The sequence below is a fragment of the Rhipicephalus sanguineus genome, chromosome 1 (assembly GCF_013339695.2).
Source record: "Rhipicephalus sanguineus isolate Rsan-2018 chromosome 1, BIME_Rsan_1.4, whole genome shotgun sequence".
Lineage (NCBI taxonomy): Eukaryota > Metazoa > Arthropoda > Arachnida > Ixodida > Ixodidae > Rhipicephalus > Rhipicephalus sanguineus.
In genome coordinates this window covers 275,514,396-275,537,377 of record NC_051176.1, presented here as the reverse complement: position 1 = coordinate 275,537,377, position 22,982 = coordinate 275,514,396, and the positions used below count along the sequence as shown (strand labels likewise).

General features: G+C 46.8%; 1 protein-coding gene across 4 annotated transcripts in view; it reads right to left on the bottom strand.

Annotated features, from left to right (window-relative positions):
- LOC119379010 (uncharacterized) overlaps positions 1-22,982 on the bottom strand; it is a 69,116-nt gene that overhangs the window by 8,537 nt on the left and 37,597 nt on the right. For all 4 annotated transcript variants that reach the window (XR_007414819.1, XM_049411838.1, XM_049411840.1 and 1 more), the window contains 8 exons: positions 16,540-16,613; positions 15,543-15,660; positions 12,546-12,794; positions 11,461-11,618; positions 8,267-8,378; positions 7,229-7,510; positions 2,051-2,194; positions 389-485 (listed from right to left, as the gene is read on the bottom strand). Coding sequence is in view for 3 of the 4 variants with exons in the window: in XM_049411838.1 (XP_049267795.1) it covers positions 405-485; positions 2,051-2,194; positions 7,229-7,510; positions 8,267-8,378; positions 11,461-11,618; positions 12,546-12,794; positions 15,543-15,660; positions 16,540-16,613 (1,218 nt within the window). In the remaining variant the exon portion in view is untranslated. The remainder of the gene's footprint in view (positions 1-388; positions 486-2,050; positions 2,195-7,228; positions 7,511-8,266; positions 8,379-11,460; positions 11,619-12,545; positions 12,795-15,542; positions 15,661-16,539; positions 16,614-22,982) is intronic.

Sequence of the window (22,982 nt, the reverse complement as noted above, 5' to 3'; positions counted from 1 at the left end):
TCATCAAGCCCATATAACCCATGCCCTAAAATTTTCTTTCCTTGTGAACAAGGCCCCCGTAGCGGGGCCGAAACGTCAATTTGTGAGAATAAGTGTACTGTACCGGCGGTATGCCGGCGGTGAGCGGGGTTTACAGCCGGCGACTTCTAGGGCTTGTTTTGCACTGAAATAGTCTTTTACCGCCCACTTTTGAAATCCGTATAGGCATAATAGACCTACTTCTAGATTTCGCTGAAAACCACAAATCTTTGGGCGACCGTGTCATGGCCCCTTTAAGTATGAAAGGACATATATGCGCAAGTCAACACAATTGCGAAGACGGCTGCAGCACTGCATTTTACGAGCACAAACGAGAACGAGAGAGTCTATAGAAGTGACTGTGACTTACGCCTTTCCTTTTGACGCTAGTGGCAAGTCGTGCATGTCGGGTGGCATTTTACGCCGCCCACGCCGCATCTGCAACCACCGCTTGTGTCGCCGACACCCTGTGAAGAGGGAGTGACCTAGCTGAAATGGTCGGCTATATATATATAGAGTAACCCATGTGAACACTGTTCGCAGACATTACAGGCTACATCTGCATTACCAAAGCAGCTCACGAACAGATAAAAATTTCGGTGGATCAGGCTCATGACTGACGAATGCGACTGTACTAAAGGTATATCCCTTAACCTTAATGTCGGCTATTGACATAATGTTTGTGGCGAGTACGCGACACGTCTCAGCTTGCCATACAGCCTAAAGAAAAATGCGCGCTTCAAAGTGTGATCTCGCTGACCTCCAACCGCGGAAGTGTTTTACGTGCAAGGACCATCCCTTGATCCTTTATCAAAATTGTACGGAAGCATGACAATGTGGGCCAGAATGCTTTAGCATTGTACGCTAATTTCCTAGCGCCGTCGGCCCTTGTGGTAATGTTCAATACGTGCTAGTGACAATTCTTGGAGGTCAAAGCACGACTTCTCGTTCCTTAATCGCACGACGAGAAGTATTCCTAAACGTCAGTGACGTTTCATTTATCGTTCGTTCCATTTCTTGAGGTAGTTGCCATGAGAGCGAAGAAGTCGTGAAATACTTTGCAATAACTGCAGATACTAGCGCAAAAGCTTGCCCTTTCCTCAGCTAGGCTAAAACGGAAGTGAAATGTAGACCGGAAGGAAGTTCAGCGCAGGCCGAAAGTCGAAACGGCTTATACGGAAGTCACTTGGCCGGCTGGAAGTGGCATAACGGAAGTTAGATATGATCGCATTCGATCTGCCGCAGTTCGTTTTGTAGCGTTAGCTACACTTGCCTAGCCGGAGCAGATTTCGCGTGGATCCTCATGAGCCGTGCTGCGCATACGCGAGGATTAGTGATGTCAAACAGCTGGCTCACCGCTCTCCGCCACCGCCGCGCGCGACTCGCCGCTGCTGGTCTGCGCATTCGAGAGGAGTGACGTCGTAGCCATGGCAGACACTGGCGCCGGCGCGCGCGCAGCTATCAGCCTTCGCTGCGCAGCCGCCGTCTGACACTGCGCTGGAGCCGCTTGATAGCGCCTCTGACTGGCGTTTGCAGGTGGGTAACGCCATGGAGAAGGAGAGCGCAAATGCTGCTCAACGGCGCAGAAGAGCCGAGAAGCTTATCTCATCAGATCCCGGATCCCGAAGTAGTTGCCTGGCAATTAGCGGTTCAGCGTACGAAGAATGAACAGAAGAGGGCTAATAATCCTAGACAATCTGGAAAGCTGAGAATAATCAGCTGAACCTTTGCTAACGCTACGTACATCCTGGCATAGCCGGGCTAAGCCACTGCAAATTTTTTTAAGTGAGACTTATCCGGTTCGACAGCAGCACTCGGCAGCAGCGGCAACGGTCAGCGAAACCCGGAGAGGTTCGTAGAAAGGTTCGCTTCGAATTAAAGGAAATGGCTAATTCTTCGAGTAACTCCTAGCGGTGCGCCCAACATGATATGAAACCATTCTCTCACTAGAACGAAAAAAGAAAAATCTAGAATTGAGGGTGTGAGTCGATGGCCTCTCTTGGTTGAGTTGGTTGCCGGCGATGACACTCACATTTGGGCCCCATCGAGCTCCTTTGGTGGCCCAGCACAACTGAGTATGGCACGAGGTGCACACCATGAAGTCACACCCGACCCGCTTGATGATGACAATGCGGCACTGAGGGCATCGCATCGCTTGCTGGGTTCTGAGCATTTCCTGCGTCAAGAAAAACACTCTTGTGTTGACTATAAGTCTCATCACCTGAACAGCGCGCAAACTCAAGCGACTTCATTTCGATATACAGGGTATCCCAGCTATCGAGCGCCAAGATTTTAAAAAAGAGGAACTGTGTTACGCGAGGAATATCTCGTGCATATTATTTATTGCACACCGGATTAGCTGCGGGTATTTTTTTGTTAATGAGATTTATTAGTTAATTAAAGTAAATTTTGTAACTCGACAAGAACTCAATAATAAAAATGTCAATGAGGCATATGTAGGCAGTTAAAGTGACATCTAACGGCGCTATTTTCAGCAACGTAGTAATCGCGGGTTCTTTTACTCGGTTAAAGCCCGCGAAATGTGAAAAATGCCACGTGACTACGCTCCCCTCACGAGAAAGCAGCGCCTTCAAATAAGCTCACTGCAAGCAATTACGTTGCCTATTGTCCGCTTCCAGACACAGCCTTCCAACTCGCCCAATCATCAACACTTTGACCCCTCCGAACCATGGCAATGGCACGGGACGAGCGCCAGCGAATATGTGTCGCAATTTTGCAGGGATTCCTTCCCCTCTATTGCACGCAGCTATCATTATCCATATCTCACGGACGCCTGATCCCACTGATAACGTGGTCGGAGCGCTGTTCTGACCACGGCCTGACCCTGTAATATCAAAGCGACGCGCTGCTTCGGCCGGGGACTGGCAGATGAAACACTAGGGCGATAATTTTTTTTCTTCTGCGTTCTTTCCCCCATACTGGCTACTTCACAGTGAGCCTATTTGAGGGCGCTGCTTCCTTATGTTCGTTTTAGTTTAGTCGCGTGATATTTTCACATTTCGCGGACTTTCTTCTTCAGTCGAAAAAAAAAAAACATTAGCCCGCAATTGGTACGTCGCTGAAAACAGAGCAGTTAGATGTCACAAACATGCCTACATACACCTCAATGACATTTTGATTGTTAGGTGAGTACTTGTCGAGTTACGCTATTTATTATAACTAAGCAATTAAACCTCATTAAACAAAAATTACTAGCGGCTACTCCAATGCACTGGGAACAACATGTACTAGGTTTGCTTCGCGTAACGCCGTCCCTTCTTTTTTTAAGTCTTGGTGTTCCATACCTGGGACACCGTGTATATAGCTCATTACGCAAGGTGCAGCATTTTGCTTGTGCTCTCTAAGCAGGTAATTTGTACGTCAGCTCCCCTTTGTGTCCTGCGCAGGAGCGGTCTACAGTGTACCACCGCGGTCACGGGGCCGAAACTACATTGCCCGGACAGGCCGATGTAGGAATGACGTAAACAGAGCACAGGCAAAATGCTGTACGTTAGCGATGGAGAATTACGAGTCCATTGCAACGAGTGTGGGGTTCACAGATGATTTATGGTAGCTGCCGCGTACGCAGATACAACAAATATTGACGTATACACGAGAAATTATGTACGGCGGTGAGTATATTTGAACACTTGCGCACGGTGCGGTTACAGCCCACACTTCCGCCAGACGCATGTCGCCAGCAGCAACCACGACACCCGCACTCGCGAAATTTGTGAAGCCTTTGTAATGCATGCCGTAGCACCTGCTTGCGTCAGTTCACCATCCGTGGCGTTAACCGACAAAGAGATTAACTATCTCCGCAGCTAAGCACTTTATCAGAGTCCTTTAATACCTTTTATGGTCACGAAATTGCCGCCTGAGATTTATATGGAACCAGCGGCCGCCGCCAGAGGCGCAGCTGTGCATGAGAGGGCATGCGAACGCTGCTATTGCTGTGCTTGTGTGTGGGACAGCCTTGGTGTTTTAGCTTTCTAAACTTCCGCGACGGTCGCTTTACCTTCATGTAGCTACTTTTAACACTCAACATGCGTAAATGAGTGCCCGAGTGCGTCGTAAGTCTTGAAATGAGCACCCGGGCGAAAAGAGCAGCCGCTCAAAACGTGCTGCTCGGATTGGTTTCAGTCTAAAAGACACCAAAATTCAGGATTTGAAGCGCCATAATCATCATATGATTATGAGGCACAGCGGACTGGGAGGCTCTAGGTCCATTTGCGATCATCTAAGGAAAGGGGTCGGCAACCTTTTGAGCTGGAGGGCCGGAGGGGGGGGGGGGGGTTGCAGGCAAAGAGAAAAAACTCGGCGGATTGACAGTAAATATATAACACTGGAATAGAGGTCATGTTAATTTTCAGCATGCATTTAAAAAACATAGGTTAAAAGCAGAAAAAAAAGCTTTTTATTCGCAAGAGCGAAAGGGCTCCTGGCGGGCCATCTAGACAGGGTTGCATCCCCCCCGCCCCTCACCGATTTTTCGGCTACCAAAATGGAAGTTATTTCTCTCTCTCTCAATGCAACTTTTTTGGTGCCGAACTTTCTTACCAAACTCGCAAATACCTACGTTAAGGTTGAACCTCGTTCTCGAGAAGGTCTTTTCGTAGACGTATGCACTGCCGAACACTGTTCTCATGGCTGCTGCTAGTTTCTTCAAACTTTCTTTCTTTGTTCCTGTCTAACCCTATTTGAGGTCAATATTGGTACGCCGACCTTCAGATATGAAGTGACAAGGGGAGGGGGAAGTTCTGACGTCGTGCCTGGGGCCGCATAATACTGACCAGCGGGCTGCAGGTTGCCGACCCCTGATCTAAGGACGTTAGCCAAATGAAAGTACGCGGTCTTTTTTCTTCTATTCTTTTTTTTTTTTTCACACCGAGCGAAATGCGGCCGCCGTGGCCTGGTGAGCGCCGTTAGTGTCAACGCTTTATTAGGTTCCACTTTTTAATATTTACCTAAAATTAAATGCTGCGCACTCGCAACAATGCTCCAGTTCTGCCACTTGTGAAAAGAGGCAAACGTCTGTGCTGTTGCACCCACATTAACTCGTAATAAACCGCGATTTATTGATTGCGCAGAGAGCCGATTGTTCGCCCAGCATGGCTGTTCAATTTTCTGTTAAACTATGAGAAGCATTTTAACAGGAAATCAATAAATCATTATTGCAAGTGCTGCTTCTGTAGAATGACTTCGTCTAATGACCAAGAAAATGAAACTGAGGTGCTTCGCCAGATATATATTTTTCGCCGACGCAATGCCACTTCTGAACGAGATTTAGACCATTGAAATTGGAATCGCACACAGCGACGATGTCCGACGAGTCAATGTGTTTGCGCACATACGCGTGCACATAGATTCAAAATTGGAATCACCACTGTCTAGCAGCGGTAGGGCCCACTTTCATACCTCGCGCTGCCCCTTGTTACTCAGTAAACCAAACGCGCGTTTTGGTTGTTCTCTTGTAAACGGAACCGCCCGCCGGCACGCAAAACGTGTTCGGCATTGTCGTCCCACACCCACACTTCAGCTGTCTAAAAATATAACTCAGCAGATGCACAGGAAGCACCACAACCATCTAAATACAACCATCAGCTCGTGTCGCACTGCTAAAGCGTTTCGGCACGCGAACGATGCCCTCTGTGGCACAGTGGAGCTGCGTTGCATGGGGCAGCGTTGGGCAGCGTATGAAGCTGCCCCATAGCGTGACGGAGAAGTTTCGTGACCGTCACGCTATGGGGCGGTCACGAAACGATTCATGCGCATGTTTCAAACTTCCCTCCCTCCACTCCTCTGGAATGCGCTTATGTTCTTTCTTGCAAAAATAAACGCTTTATCGGTAGCCAACGCTTGGTCCTGCCTATTATTCTTGTCTCGTCGTTTCTTGTTTTTTTTTGCGCTTTTTCCAATATTGAAACCGTACCAACAAGCTCAAACCCAGACCCTTTTAGAGCATATTAACGCGATAGCGTTAAAGAGCTATAGCATCGCAGGAATTCCGGCGTCGGTGTTATCAGCGAAAAATCATCTTTGTCCGTGACCGAAAAATCGAGATGGATGCAAATAAATAAATGATAATAAAATCATCAGTCCGAGCGGGAATCGAACTTATGCCTTCTGCGTGGCAAGCAGAGCCGCGCCCGTGCTCGAAACTGCCTGAAAAAAAAAAAACACTATATGAATGTTAAGTAGTGCGAGGAGTAATACATGTAATATTGTATGGCAGAAGCGTAAAATTTCACCAGGCGTTAAAACATATGAGTTGCGTAACGAGTATGTGGTTTGAATATCTACCCATAACAAACCGCTGAGGCATAATTAATGATCGCACCAACAGAGTGGGCAGGTGCGCGTGTTGCCTTACAGACGCGAACAAGGAAGGCTTTTGGCGCAGTGGGCGATTCGCAACTTTACTTGCAGTAGGCATTCTAGGTTTGAAAGGTCCAATTTACAGGCGTACAGACTTGCCTTTCCTTGCGGCACGGCTGAGGTGTCCACCGAGAAGCGAAGACAGGTTAGCGACTGAGAAGGCGATGCGAACGGGGCCCGATTACACTATCGCGGTCTACTCTTGAAGGTGAAGCTCAAGAATCCCCCAATTTATTTTTTAACACGGAGTGTTTGAATAAACGTCAGTTCGCAAGAGCTTTCGCGTTTGTGTATCTTGATTGTGCTCCTCCTGCGAAAAACCTCCTACTGCGAGCACGTGAGCCAAACATTATGGCGCAACACGCGGCATGGAATTTGCAATTAATTCTCAAAGTCAGCTAGAAACCGCTCGCTCTTCTCTCGACAAATGATGCCATATATCCGAAATGAACTGCGTCATATAGCCAATATAGCCAAAAGCACATGAACACGGCCATTGGCCGATTTGAGCATCGCGAATTGCACAGTTACCGCGGTCGCCGCGGTGTGCCGCGACGTACACGCGCCGCGCTCTACAGTGCTTCAATTCATGCTTCAATTACATTGTAGAATTACACCAGCGTGCTCGTGATCACAGTGAAAGTGAGCAGTGCGCTAAAAGAAAACAAGAAAAGAAAGAGCGCACGGTCACGACGCGTGCTGACGTACAGACGTAGCTTCTTGTGGCACTTTTACCTTTTAATGAACATCACAGCAACGCCGACAGCTAATTTTCGCTTGGAGTGGTTTTAGTTACGATCGCAGGAAAACAGGAAGAGGGCGACGTGCTCACCTCGAGAAAGTTGAGTGATGCCTTGGCCGCTGCATCATTATCGGCCCTTCGCTTCAGGTCCTCCTGATATTGGGCGCATGTCATGCCCTCGTGGATTTCCTCGCAGCGGAGACAGTTCTGCTTTCGGCATAGCGGGCATTCGAAGAGCTCGACGTCTGGGTCGTGAAAGCACCAGCCGCGGCAGTCGGGTGTCTTGCAATGGAACGACGGCTCTTTGCTCCTGTTCTCGGCCTCGCGCAGGCTCCGGTCTTGCAGTGCGTCGTATTCTTCCTTCGACAGGCACTGGGAAAAGACGGCAACCTTTTTCTAAGCCACGAACAGCAGGGGCGTAGCCAAGGGGGGGGGGTTCGAACCCCCCCCCCCGAAATTTTTCAGTTTTGCTTGCGTATATATACACGCACACATACAAACGCACCCACAAACATACATAAAGTATGGTTGAACCCCCCCCCCCCCCCCGAAAAAAATTTCTGGCTACGCCCCTGACGAACAGATCACAAATGCAGTGCACTCAGCGCTCATACGAAAGGTAAGACGCATGGTCTTCTGCAAAAGTTCGCGCGCTGTACCGCGGGAAAGTTGAGCATATAGCTGCTACAGAACTCTTCTCTGAGACTCTCGTAAGATACACGACCCGAAGCTCTGGTCAGTGCCGATGATTATATATATATATATATATATATATATATATATATATATATATAAATATATATATATATATATATATATATATATATATATATATATATATATATAACAATGTATTTATTTCCAACGTTTCGGCACGGGTCCGGCCTTCGTCAGGGAGAGAGATTTCCTGAAGCGTTGGAAATAAGTGCATCGTTTTTTCGTACGTTCGTCCACATCATACGAGCATACATGTATGCATAAAAAGTGCAGAACTACAGTCGGGAGAGGGGTTAACCTTCCCCTCCCTCCTCCAACCTCTCCTCTGACTATACCAATGGCGTACCCTCTCCTAAATCAAGAGAAATAGACTGCCGCGTGCCGTAATCATTATCGAAAAGTATTTCTTACCGCCCTAAGGTCGCAGTCTAAAACGGACATCTGGCAGGGATCACCGTTTTCGAGGCAAGGGCATTGAACTTCTGCTTTCGGAGAATTCTTGGCAGTGTCGGCCAGGCATTGTCTGAAAAGATTGCATACTATTAGACGAGAAACGTCATTATTATACGGAGTGTTGCCACGTAAGCCCTTCCTGTGAATGGTTTGGGCATTTATAAGCGGTCTAGAAAAAAAAAAAGAGTGCGCCCGCTTACATGTATTTAAGTCTTAAAGCCAGTCAGGGGCGTAGCCAGAAATTTTTTTCGGGGGGGGGGGCACCTCCTTGATCGGAAGTGGGGGTCGGGCAGGCAGATGTGATCGAGTGTCATTTTGAGCTCTGCATGGCATGGCAAAAAAAATTTCGGGGGGGGGGGCACGGGCCCAAGGTGCCCCCCCCCTGGCTACGCCCCTGAAGCCAGTACACTCTTTAAGACAATACTATTTTATGCGAATAAAAACCATCAGTTTTGACTGTCCGGGAGACGAATACACTTAATTTTTTAAAAGACAACAGTTTTGAACAAGCGGCCGTAGCCTAATTGTGTTTATCGTGATTGACGAGCGATTTCTTACGCCGCACATATGTGACTGACTGTGGCGTTGTGTATACGCTACCTGTCCCTCTTTTTTTACACATGTAACTATCATCTGTCCTTCTCGCCTGTGTAAGGTAGCATACCGTTTTTCTTTTTTTTTTTCAAACTTCCTAACCTCCCTGTCTTTCCTCATCTCCGGTTTTCTTCATTCGTCTATGTCCCACAGTGCGTTGATCTTCATTGACTTCTTTTCCTACGTGGACTTATCTGTTCAGGTCTCTTTAGCTGCCTCTATATGAAGACAACAACGTGTGCAGGCTTAGGTTTTTTTCTAAGTGTTTTATTGCGACAGAAATTATATGGACAGTCTCGACGAGTTTTTGCCGTCGCCGTTGCCGTCGTCGTCGCCGTCATGTCCTTCCGGTATGAAGTACAAATTGATAAGATCCCCCCGCGAATTGTATGTTCTACCGCGGGTAAAAGCGCGCGAGCGGCGGCGACGAACGCGGCCGAAGCAGAGTTCAAACGAGCCGGCCAGGGTCCATGCGATATCACCCCGCGCTCGGGAGGCCTGCCGTCGAAGCAGACAGGAAACGCCCCACCCCCCTTTTTTAACGAGCCTTCAGAGACGCGACGACGCGAGGGGGGGGGGGTGTCGCGCGAGGAGCAACTTTGAACTTTGAATATAAGGGCGCAGTCGCGATCGCTGGCGCGCGCGCTATCTCGAAAGCCATACGTGCTGCGCTCTCAACGCGAAGTGACTATGCGGAGAGCATCGCTCCCTGGAGCGGCCGTATTTTCTTACACCATCGTTTTGTAGTTACGCGAGATCGGATACAAAACAGTTAGCTGCCAGCCTCACATCGTGTAACACTACAATTTGTTGCTATCGCATTCATTGCTTCACCCTTGCGGAACGAAAGCGCTGCTGACTTTCTTGCGGGCCACAAGCCTGACCGAAACTTTGTAAACAGTGTATGCATGTTCGAAACGGGCGGCGCAAAAACAAGGGACAAAGGAAAGACTACACACCACAGAGCGCCTCTGTGGCGCTCTGTGGTGTGTAGTCTTTCCTTTGTCCCTTGTTTTTGCGCCGCCCGTTTCGAACATGCATAACCAATTCCAACTTGCCCAGGCATCAATTCTTCTGTAAACAGTGTAGTCTATGTATGTATGTGTGGTTATCAGTGTATATATCATAATCATCACCCTGGAGCACCTGGAGTAGCATGTCAGGCGAATAGCCAGGCAAACATCTCCAGCTTTTCATTAAAACATTTCTCCCTCTCTCTCTCCTTGCGGTGAAACTGACTTTTTTTATGCGTATCAGTAGAGTAATTAAGGGAACTTGTGCTAATTTTTCAAATGCATACTCATTCGCAATAGAGGTACTTCTCAGGCGGTAATTCAAAACGGGGACTGCTGTCTAGAGACACATCCAAACAATATTGCATGTCTCACCTGCGTCTGCACGATCTTGAATCTGCCCAAGCATGCACTCTCCGCTGCAGGCTATACAGGTTGGAAAACCCACCGCTATCAAAATACTATATAAATGCCCGGAAAACGGCGGTGACGCGTTGAGCGCGCTGAAACACGGGCTTTTAGCAGAGTTGAGTTGATTGAACTACTTTCGATCCCGCGCGTTGGCTTTCGAATGCACCGACTACCCACGCGCGGTAGCTTTCGATGTACGGGCTATCATGTATCCAAACAAACGATTTGAATTGTCCGCATCGCTGTTGACAGCATTTCTTTAGATGATGGTCCTTACTGTCCGTCTGTCATGACATGCGCTGTAATATCGATGTCGTACGTGTAGTAGTAGACATAGCTAGCACAAGTGAGCTATGCACTTCAGCTGCAGTGTATATTGGCGGCTTGCACTTGCGAGGCGTCACTTGCCACAAAGAAGCATAAACAGTAATTATATGTTAAAGCTCATTACCTCACATACGCATTTAGTTTCATAATTGTCGAAGTCCAGCACTACGACTCATATTATTGGTGGAACTATGCGATACGATGCAGAACTCGGCACGGGACGTGATGAATTCAAACGCCAGACGCAGTTCGTCATGCTCTGATCTCTGTACTGCATCGTACTGAGAAGTTCTCCACCATGTCTGATTACAAAATGGTCCTCTAAATCACATTTACAAGCAAGGCTTGTAAATCTTTCCCACATATAGGCAAGCTGGACGGTCCCAATTAAGAATTTGGTTCCTGCACGTTGGGTGGAATACATGAACGATTGACACTATGTTTAGTAAACGGCTTGAGAGCTACAAACGTTCCTATCCTCAAAGGTGAACGAGATATTCACTTTCTTCGTAATGCGGCTTATTGTTAGTGGATATTTGCGCTTTTAGATGCGAAGGGTTTTTTTTAATTGTACATACATCTTATTCTACCTTTCCAACTGCGATCTGTATTGATTGAGGACGCTTTACCAGTTGGAATCTCATCAGACTTGGCGAACATGCATGCGTGTAGATTTTCCCCCCTCGTAATTATTTCCAGGTATCTGAAGCTGCTTAAAGAACTGCGCGTACGAAATCGACCGGATCCGCTCGTACAATATCGCCAAGCGAAATCATTGCATCCGCTTGAATTGATATGTATACTTACTCGCAAACCTTGTGGTGACAATTCTTGAGAATAATTCCTTTACCAGGTTCCACGTCCACGAAACAAATGGCACATTCAAATTCGTGGGTCGTTGTCACAACGTCTTGCTCGTAAACGGAGACGAGCTCCCGATATCGCTTTTCCTTCTCGTGAGGATCCTAGCGATGAAAACGGATGCAATATGTGAAGACACTTCAGTATCATCCATGCATGCATACCATATCCGAAAACGGTCTCTGGGCTATTGAGATATTGTTTTCCTAATAGCAATGGTAAAAATGCGCGAAACTAGTGTTGTGTTTCCTCTTATCATGGTGCCGAGAAACGGCGAAATGAAAACCTCCGTTCTACAAACATTTTACAGAAGTTTCATGGTACACAGGCCTTCGTCAAGGATTCTAACATTAAGCTGCTAGTACGCATCGAACGTCTTGCTGGAAGGTAGAAATCATCTGATCAGAGCTACGTAATTTTCGAAAAATTTTAGGGGAGTTTTATGCCCCGATATCGTGGTCTTGCAATGAAATAAAATATATCGGTCGTCTTGTTCATTTCACGCTCATTAATATATTCAGTACAATATAAATTAGCTAGTCCAGCAAGATGTTAGATCTTGTGCAACATGGGAATGACCAACGCGGTGACGACCCACGAGTTTCATATCCACTGAAAAGTAGTTCTGAATAAAGAACAAAAAGCATGAGATATCGGAGGAGCACGCACTCCCCTGATCAATTTCATAGTTGTCTTCTTTCACATTGACACCCTGTGTGCAGAAAATGTTCAACGGCACGCAAGCACACGGCTTAACATAGCAGTTTTGGCAACCGCTTGCCTTCCGTGGCGTTCCGTAAACGCAGAGGCTTAGAATTCGTGCCGGTACGAGTGCAGAGAGTACGATTGCTTCCGACTGAAAGCCCGACGTACGCCAATTAGTCAATTTTTTTTTTTTTTTGCTGGCGAACGCAGTTCGTACAAAGAGAACCGTGCACAAGTTTTCGAAGCGACGCTTCTCACGTTGTGAACGATAAAAACCGGCGCATCACAAAGACAAATTTAGGCCGCTTCAGCAACAATGCACTTACTTCGAGCTTCCCTGCGTCCATGTCGGCCACAAGTTTCTCCATGTATTCCCCACAGGTCATGTCGTTGTGGATAGCTCGACACGCCCAGCAGTTCCGGATAAGGCAGTGTGGACAGACATAAGATTCTGTTCCCCTCTTTACGAGTAGAGAACCTGGCTTCCCTTGATTGGGACACTTTTTTTTAAAACATTCAGCAGGGAACCAGTTCCTCATGTTTTTCATGTGTGCAAGTGCTTCTGGGCTAACGCACTGAAATCAACGAACACACAAATATTTTTAAATACTCGTACCGTGGAAAAATACAAATCTCAAAGGTTGAAGCGCGCCGCAATTACAGGCGAAAGAAATAGGAGGGTTGTCTTCGAAGAAACGGCAGAATAGCCCAGGCAGTGTTACCTATAGATGCAGACATTGCTTTATGCAACCGGGTTCCCCGCATTGGTTTCATAGCTATAGAGCGGAGGACTCAGCTTGCGGCTAATTCCGATTTGCGCATTGGAACATGTGTAAAATTCAGGTCTTTTTCCTGGCGTAACTAATGGGTGAATTTTGTTGAGCTTAGAAGAAAAGTTAAATTCTAGTGAATATAGAAAACACAAGTTTGAAAGAAAAAAACACGAAGACTGCACACAACAAAAAAGAGGCGCACAACACGAGCGCTCGTGTCATGTGCCTCTTTCCTTGTGTCCAGTATTCGCTCCGTTTTTCCTTTCAAGTAACATGTACCAACTAGCCCTTCAACGAACCTTGTTTGTAATTTATAAGAAACAGAATTCTGATTTGTAGATATTAGGCGTAATTATTTAATTACCGAAAATGCCTAATTAAAAAAAAGCATACGAAGTTTACAAATCCGTAACTCCGCATAAGAAACAGATAACGCAGTTCTTTGAATTGCACCCGTAAAGCCATTCATATCTGTGAAACTTGATGTGCAAGTTCACTGCTTACGTGAATTCCATATACGTTTGCTAGGATTTAGCAGAAGTGATTCGCATATATTAGTCGTAATTGCAGAGTGTCGCACAATAGATCACTTAAGTCCGCTTTATATGTATTATACAGAATTAATAATAATAATAATAATATCTGGGGTTTTACGTCCCAAAACCACGATATGACTATGAGAGACGCCGTAGTGGAGGGCTCCGGAAATTTCGACCATCTGGTGTTGTTTAACGTGCACCTAAATCTGTATTATACAGAATTACAATACCGTTTTTCATTGCGCGGTTAACGAATTGCAAATTCCACAGTTTCGTCTTTCATTTAACTTTGTAATTTTTATTAATTTGGAATAATTCAACAGCCTAAATGAAAATTCCGCTGACTACAGTCACTAGATTATTACTTTCTTTTTGAGTGGCATCAACTTTATCAAATTCGCGACTGCGGTTACCTAGAAAAACGATTTCTCGGTTCCGATGTATTTAGATAGGAACCCGCGAGCTGAAGCTTCCTCTTACAAAGAAAACCAAACTTAGACCTGTATAACTAGAACCGCTAGGTGTAACGCCATTGTAGGAACTTTTAGTATGTGTAGTAAGTAACGTATCTTCTTCGTTTGAATTAATTTGTCGCTTATCTTCGAAAGGCGCATTATGTTCACAGAAAATCACTATAGCGGGAAGATGATTGCTCAAGCGCTGTCCTGAACTCGATGTTTTCGCCAATCGCATTGAAACAGGAGAGCTTAAAGTATTCTTAAGTGTGGCTCGGTGATAATAAGAGTAAAGGACTGCAACAAAGTCTGGAACTTTATAGCATCGGCTGTTGGGCGACACGTCGTTAGCAGCGTGTGGTTGAATGTTTTACGCTATAATGCCTCGCACACGTCTGCACGTACAGTAGTGCTCAGCAGCTGAAGCGTGACATTCGCTCCACATGGCGGCTGGCGCTTCGCTACACCATCGGTGAGCGCCAGGTAATCGCCTGGTGGTTACATGCTTTCAAAATGCGAGACCAAGGCTCTGGCCTTAATTTTATGCCAGAATGAACCTGCTCATGGCCCCAGCCAGGGCTTAAAGTCAGGGGGGGGGGCGACCTCCTCTCCATGAATAAGAAAATTGTTTTGCATGGCGTACTTTGAAAGCGCCCTCAGCTATAACGAATCTCACAGTCCGATGCGTTGGTTCGCGACGTTGAACCCTATCAACCTAAGCTTCCAGTTCTAATTGAACTCGGTCTACTGCTAAACTCAAAATATATTTGCCTTGTTTGCCAACACTGAAACCATAAACAGAGCATGCAATAAATTGGCGAAGAAAAAAAAAAGTGAAATCGACTTGCTCGTGTGTTGCCCCACATTATTTTTTTTAACGCACCTGTATCTGAATCGTACTGGTACTTACCCCGAAGCAGAAACCCGGAGGCTTACAAAGAGGGTGCAACTTAAACTGAGGACTACGCAACGAGCAATGGAAAGGAAAATTATAGGTGTAACCTTAAGGGACAAGAAGAGAGCAGAGTGGGTCAGGGAACAAACGAGTGTTAAGGACATCTTAGTCGAAATAAAGAAGAAATGGGCATGGGCTGGGCATGTAGCGCGTATAGGCAAGATAACCGCTGATCATTAAGGGTAACTGACTGAATTCCAAAAGAAGGCGAACGCGCGAGAGGGAGACAGAAAGTTAGGTGGGCAGATAAGATTAAGAAGTTTGCGGAATGTGACAGCAGCACGCTGAGGACCGGGTTGACTGGCAGAACATGGGAGAGGCCTTTATCCTGCAGTGGGCGTAGGCAGGCTAATGATGATGATGATGTCTTCCGTCACAAAGCTTTATTCTGAACTGAATTTATGTGCGCTATAATGCGAACCTTGTGCTATACGTTTACCCGATGACATCACCAGAAGATAAGAATTGTCACTGAACGCATTAGCCAGACACTTGTGAACTATGAAGACACGATATAAATTTGTTCTCATCAGGAATTCCGTGCAAAGTCTCGACGCGTAGAGAAAAACAAAAAATGCGAAATTTGGTTCCTTGTGCGTACCTTTTTGTATACGTCTTCCATAAGGCGTCCTGAACATTGCTGCGGCGAACCCGCTTCTACGGGGCACATTATAAATTTGTAGACTGTGGACTTTTCCACGGCCGTTTGGATGCATTTCCTTGAAAAATAGGGAAAGCAGCACATTTAATATCGGTTACTAAGTTCTCAGGCCTCTGAAGCACATAAGCACGTCATTCAGCGCGCAAAAGGACGAAACGTCGTAATCAGCGTCCCCACGTGTCATTCTACGTTAACATTCGCTAGGGAAAATTTCTGGATATGGTCTGAAGGCCAGTTCGGCGTCAATTTAGCTTGAGTAGCTGGTTTTATCTCTTCGTATTGCTCCCAATTTTGTAGTTGGTACGTAGCATACTGTTGAGCACAGGTAACCCCCTGCATTTGCTCAGCTGACTGTTAGCACTGCTTGCGCACCGTACGCCACAATCCTTACGCAAACGCGTAGGCACAGCCAATTAGACCTCGTGGTTTGCTGTGATATTCTTGCTAAACGCTGGTGCTCTTAAGCGCTCGACTCGCTTAGAAGCTGTTGGAGTGTACAGTACTTGTATGTAGTGTACAAGAACAACTGCCCAACATTTCCCACTTACTGAAACTGTACAGCGCCGAAGGGAACGCGTGACCAAAAATTTAAATGCATAAAAGGAATCGGCATCTCGACGTGTTGCGAGCGCCGTAGCAAAGGCTGGGCGTGTTAGCTGTAGTGTGTTCCGGTTTTGCACTCTTCGTAAACGACTCTAAACTGTGCCAACACATGAGCCACATCTCCCCCGACTCCCCCCCCCCCCCCCCTATCAGTCGCCGCCCAGTCATGATTTGGGACAGGCAGCACTTTCTTTTTATTCTGCTAACATCAGAACGTTCATCCTCACGAGTCCCAGCAGCTTTTTCCAATCGCACAAACTAGCAGTATTTTCTGTATATATAGAAAACGCGATTAAAATCGGTATATGTACACCGATTTCTGAAAGGCGCTTACCTGCATAAAACATGTTCGCACTCTGCAGCAACGTGATCAGGTTTGGTGCAGTTGCAAGCATCACAAGCGTTTTCCTATAATGAGAACGTTGCAAAGAATGATAATTTACTACTCAATGCTAACCATTTATCAAAGTATCGACTCCTATAGCGAGTATTTAACCACGCACGGCGACTAAGGTTACAGTATTACTTGTGGCGGCCATCTTAATGTTTGTGTTATGTTCTACGACAAGTTGCTTCTCTTTGAGAATCTGCACTTTCGACATAGGTATGTCCAGCCAGGGCTTAAAGTCAGCGGGGCGGGGGGGGGGGGGGGCAGGAGACCGGGCCCCCTTTCATGTATTTAAGGAGGTTTTTTTTTATTTTTCGGCGTTTTTGGGGCTTTCTTCGAGTTAAAGTATGTACAACTTGCAGGGTTGCCACTGACTTTAGAGTAAATGTCGCCAAACGACGAGCAAAAAGTCGCCAAAAGTCGCCATTTTTTTTACAGATTTCGCCAAAAAAGTCGCCATTCTAGATATATGCGGCATAACTAGTAATAAAAATTTCCACTCACGTATAGCACCGTAGAATACAGTACCATCCAAGACCCTTAAATTATACTGACGTTTCTCAATGCCACTCGTATCGCCCGCTTCACCATGGCAGTTCATGGTGCTGCTTCCCCGACTAGCCGCAAGATGTGCGTGGTGGCGCAAGGGTGAATGAATGAAACGCTCATGATATCCCATCCCTGTCCACTCGTTTCAAGGGTAAAAGTGTGCGAAACCTTAAGCGAAAACCGTGAAAGCGTTGTTTGTAGACAGCTTTACGTACCCTTATGTGAATTAAAATGATTAAAAGGTTTATTGAAGGTAACTCGAGAGAATTCTTACAGGAACCGATCATTAGTGAGTCTTACACATTTTCAGTGTGCAGTGAACTAATATGATACCGGACGCCACCGACCTTTTCATATAGTCACTTATATCTACACGTGTCAATCCAATGCGTTATTAATGAACAGATATACAATGTAAAATGTTATATACCAATTGTTTTCATTGCACACGCTCACCGAGAGCAGTGGAAAATGCCTCAATAAATATTTGTTTATTGCACAAATAGCCGCGTATCCGCCTCTCTTCGCTATTCCAAAGCTGTCTTTACGAGCTGAGTTGGGGGTACTGCAACAGTGAATAAGTCGCCAAGCTATTCAGAACAGTTGGAGCTTTGGCGGAACAAATGGTCGGAGCACGCGGCCAACCAGTCGTCTAGCTCCTTCAGAAGCGGAACTTTAGAGAAGCTTAAAGCACCTATAGCGCCATAAACTTATAGTCATACACTGCCCCCTCGCAGTTTGCAAGGCAGTCCTCTGACCTAAATTTTGCTGGAATGTCGCTGGGGGACGTTCCAGTACCTCCTGCATCTAGATGAATTGAGGAGATACACACGAGTTACGGGACGGACATACCGAATGACGCTTAATGCGCACATTCTACTCAGGGGTCTAAAACCTAGAAAAATACAGAAAATGTTGCCGCTCATTCGTTGGGAAGACACTGGGCTCAGGATGCATAACTCAGTGGAGACCTAAGCCGAAAATCGCCAAAAATTCGCCATGTCGCCATTCATAATTTTAGGTCGCCATGGGCCTCTCAAATTCGCCAATTTGGCGAAAAGTAGCCACCATTGGCAACCCTGCCAACTTGCTCAACAAGCAACACTCCAATTTCTGTGGCCTGAGAGAGTTGTGACGAAACTGACTTTCATACAGAAGAACATATGTTCAGATCAGATCAAAGAACTTTATTAAGTGTCCTGAGAATTGGTGGCATGGGCCTGGAGCCCTCCTAGGCTTCGGCCAAGGGCTGCTGGCCCTTGGTGGTTTCCTCGGCTTGCTGGACGTTCATGAGTTGGTGCTCCAGGCCCGAAGTGAGGAACGTAGTCTCTCAGCGCGCGTGGAGGCTGTCTCTCTCTCTCTCTACACACACACACACACACACACACACACACACACACACACACACACACACACACCACCTCAAGTGAAAAGTGAAGCGAGACTAAGATGTTATGTGTTCGAGTTTACGTTGCCTACACCAGAAGCCTGCTTCTTGCCTACCTTTGCATTAAAGTCGCCCATCAGCACAGTATACTGTGTCTTTACCTTACTCATTGCTGGTTCCACGTCTTCAACGTGGAATACTCAGGACATACCTACGTCGAAACGTAATGCAATTATGAGGTTTTACGTACCGAAACCACAATATGATTACGAGGTGCGCCGTATAGAGAGGTACTCCGGATCATTTCTGACCGCGTATTTGAGCTCAGCAGCGCGACACCTCACGCACGAATCGATACCATGGCGGGTCTCCATGTCGTTAAATGCGAAAGCATTTCCTCAGATACCTTAACCACTGCTCTTTTACTATATTTGCCCTTGATAGGAGGAATGCTTAAAGAGGTGTACGTCGTTACATACCCGGGCCTGCGAGGCGGTAAGCGAATATATCTATCCTGAACGCCACGTCTACAGTCGAAAGATTGCCGCCCCCGTCGAGCTGTCACAATGTTGACGGGCTCGTTGGTTAGGCCTTCAAGGACGCGCAGTGAGTTTGGCAGCAAAAGTGACGAAGCCAAATGTACCCACCATCCCGCTTCGCTCAAATGGGCTGTAATAGAAGTTGAATGAGGAGGTCTGGTATAAGAATAGTTTGTTATATACGGTCAAGTGGATTCTGCCGTTTCTCTGTTTTTCTCTTTCTTGTAGCTTTCATTTTTAGGATCTTTTATTTCATGAGTATTTTGTTTTGCGGCTCTAGCGGAGGTGTACCGTTCATACGAAACGATCACAAAGGACTGTGCATTTAGGCTGTTTCATACTGCCCAGGGGCATTTGAGCGAAGCTAGCCCCCTTTTTGGACATGGAGCGCTTGCGAGCGTGCAGCTCGTGTGATGTTATGTGTTCGAGTTTACGTTGCCTACACCAGAAGCCTGCTTCTTGCCTACCTTTGCATTAAAGTCGCCCATCAGCACAGTATACTGTGTCTTTACCTTACTCATTGCTGATTCTACGTCTTCGTAGAAGCGTTCAACCAGTTGATCATGGCTGGATGTAGGCGCGTAGGCCTGTACCACCTTCATCTTGTACCTCTTATTAAACTTAATTACGATACATATCACCCTCTCATTAATGCTATAGTATTCCTCTATATTGCCAGCTATATTTTTATGAATAAGGAACCCCACCCCTAGTTCTCTTCAGTCAGCCACGATAGCATAAGACGTGGCCGTTCTTCAGCACTGTATAGGCCTCCTGTGGCCTCCTAACCTCACTGAGCCCTATTACATCCCATTTAACACCCTCTAATTCCTCGAATAGTACAGCTAGGCTCGCCTCACTAGATAAAGTTCTAGCGTTATACGTAGCCAAGTTCAGATTCCAATGGCAGCCTGTCAGGACCCAGAGATTCTTAGCATCCTCTGCTGCGTCGCATATCTGACCGCCGCCTTGGTCAGTTGCTTCACAGCCGCTGGGGGCTGAGGGCCGAGGGTTAATTGGTGTATTCATGTGGGAGGTAGTGGCCAAGTACTACACCAGGGTGGCCAATCTTGCTCTGGTGAGGGAGTGCATTGTTGGCTGTGGTCGCCAGTGAGGCTGCACCCCAGGCCTTTTTACACAATTCCATCATCACGCGGATTTTTTTTAAATCCGGTTGGGAATTGTCCGGCACCGGGATTCGAACCACGGACCTCTTGCATGCGAGGCTGATACTCTACCACTACGCCAGCGCGGGAGATTAGGGCAGATCATGTCCTCATCCTGAGCATCTCTCGGGATTGCTGCTATTTGGTAGATGCTGGTCGCTAGGCGGACGGCTCCGCATTCAGTGACGCGGAGGCCTCCTCTTGGACGTATAATTATCTTGTAATCGCCTCGAGGTAAATTTGGCATGCGACTTGCTTTGGTTATTTGTCGTAAACGCTGCTCGCCTTGCTTGTTGTTGTTGCAGTCGGAAGTCTCCACGCAGGCAGCCGACGCTTGCTGTCGAGTTGGCTTCCGTGAGCCCACGGTTTCGCCACCCTGCGCTTTCTTCGAGATCTTCACTGGAGACCTGTTCCCCTTCTGCTGCGACTTCCATCTTGTTAGGAAAATGAGGAGTTTCCGACGCGCCAACCGATGCTCCCTTGTTACCACCCAACCGCTCAGCAGCGTTCGTGGCAGCTGCTGCTGCGGCAGCCGTGCATATGTGTGTCCTTGATCTCGCTCCGGCCTCACTGATCTGTAGTTGTCCGTAAAGTGGCGAAAAATTGGGCTCCCACCTTGATTTTGGTGTCAGGTGGCTCCTGGGGATGAGCTGGATCTCGTGGTACCAAATACTTGTGGGTATCCGGTGATTTTCGCTGCAATCTCATGCGTTGAAATCGGAGCTGATGTGACCACGCGTCCGCTCGCTCTAACGATCGCAGCGCCTCACACACGAATTTAGACCGAAAAAAAAAACACTGAATTGCGGGACGGCACATCACGAAGTTGCCATACGCACCGAAGCCGTAGTTGTAACGAAATTGTTTTTGAACTGCTCTGATAGCGTCCGCGCAACAATAGTTGTTTGTGTACTCACAAATTCTCATATTTTGCGGCCTAAAGTTCACAGTGCGGTGCCAAAACGCGCTCGTAGAAAAAGCGAAACCATCAGTACGAACATTCATGCAGACGCTCATACATGCAGAGGCACCGTCAGTCGTCGCGAACCCGTGCAATCGCTGGCTTGAGGCTTCTTTCTGTTATGCTCCGTTTGGTTGGCAGTCTACTCTAAAGAGATATTTCACATAGTTTGCACTCAGCAAGTGACTACCTTTCACGCAAGAGGCCGGTTCAGGGGTCTCCAAAGCGGTGACTGCGTGAAGCGGGTGCTCGGTTTTCTGCAGAGACAGCGACTGTAGACTATCTTGTGCTTTCAGTTCGTCGAAAATGATTATTTTGACAGTAAAGAACACAGTTCCTTTCGAAAGTAGTTACGGAAATGACCTGGAGGGCTTCCGTGAGGTGTTTTTGTAGAGCGCCGACAGCAAAACCTATGGGGAGCGCGCCGGCGGTATACCCTACCACGGCCGGACTAGAGGGGACTAGAGGGGCGCCCTCGGCCGTGACCCTACCTAGCACGCAATCGAGGCGCGTCTGATAGAGGGCGACTCCGTAACTCCTCGCGGCCAATACCGTTTTTTTTTCTATTTCAAGTGTATTGTGTTGTTATTGTTTCTTTTTTTTAATTGTAGAGAGTTTTAATTGTAGAGATCATGCAGTTGGGGAATATGGCATCGGCTCTAGAAACGCCAGAGGGGAGTTACTAGTAGAGTTCGCAGAACGCGATGATTTGCGGATCTTGAATACCTTCTACAGAAAACGGGCTACTCGTAAGTGGACGTGGAGGAGTCCTAATGGCGAAACTAAAAATGAAATAGACTTTATAATGTGTGGCCACCCGGGCATTGTACAGGATGTGGAAGTAGTTAACAAGATCCGATGCAGTGACCATAGAATGGTAAGATCTAGAATTCAACTAGACTTGAGGAAGGAACGGAAGAAACTGATACGCAAGAAGCCGATTAATGAACTAGCTCTGAGAGGGAAAGTACAGGGATTCAGAGTTTCACTTCAGAATAGGTACGCGGCTTTAACCGAGGAAACCCACCTTAGCGTTGACGCAATGAATGATAATCTGACCAGTATCATATTAAGGAATGTGCAGTGGAAGTCGGGGGTACAGTCGTTAGACAGGACACTGGCAAGCTATCCCAAGAGACGAAAAACCTCATTAAGAAACGTCAAGCCATGAAAGCCTCAAATGCAACAGACAAAATAGAGCTGGCGGAGCTTTCGAAGTTAATCAATAGACGTAAAGTGGCCGACATAAGAAAGTACAACATGGAGAGAATTGAGCATGCTCTAAAGAACGGAAGAAGCCTCAAAGCTATGAAGACAAAACTGTGCATAGGCAAAAATCAGATGTATGCATTAAGGGACAAGGAAGGCAAGGTCACAACCAATATGGATAGAATAGTTGAGGTAGCGGAAGAGTTCTACAGAGATCTGTACAGCAGCCGAAACAGTCAGGATGATAACGTAAGAAGCAGTAATAGCTCAGAGGAATCTGACATCCCACCAGTATTGACAGGAGAAGTAGAGAAAGCCCTAAAGGGAATGCAAAGAGGCAAAGCTGCTGGTGAGGATCAGGTAACATCAGACCTGTTGAAAGACGGTGGAGAGATTATGTTAGAAAAACTGGCCACCCTGTATACGAAGTGCCTCTCGACGGAGAGGATACCAGAATCTTGGAAGAATGCCAACATCATCTTGATCCATAAGAAAGGGGACGCCAAGGACCTAAAAATTACAGGCCCATCAGCTTACTGTCCGTTGTCTACAAGCTATTTACAAAAGTAATTGCTAAC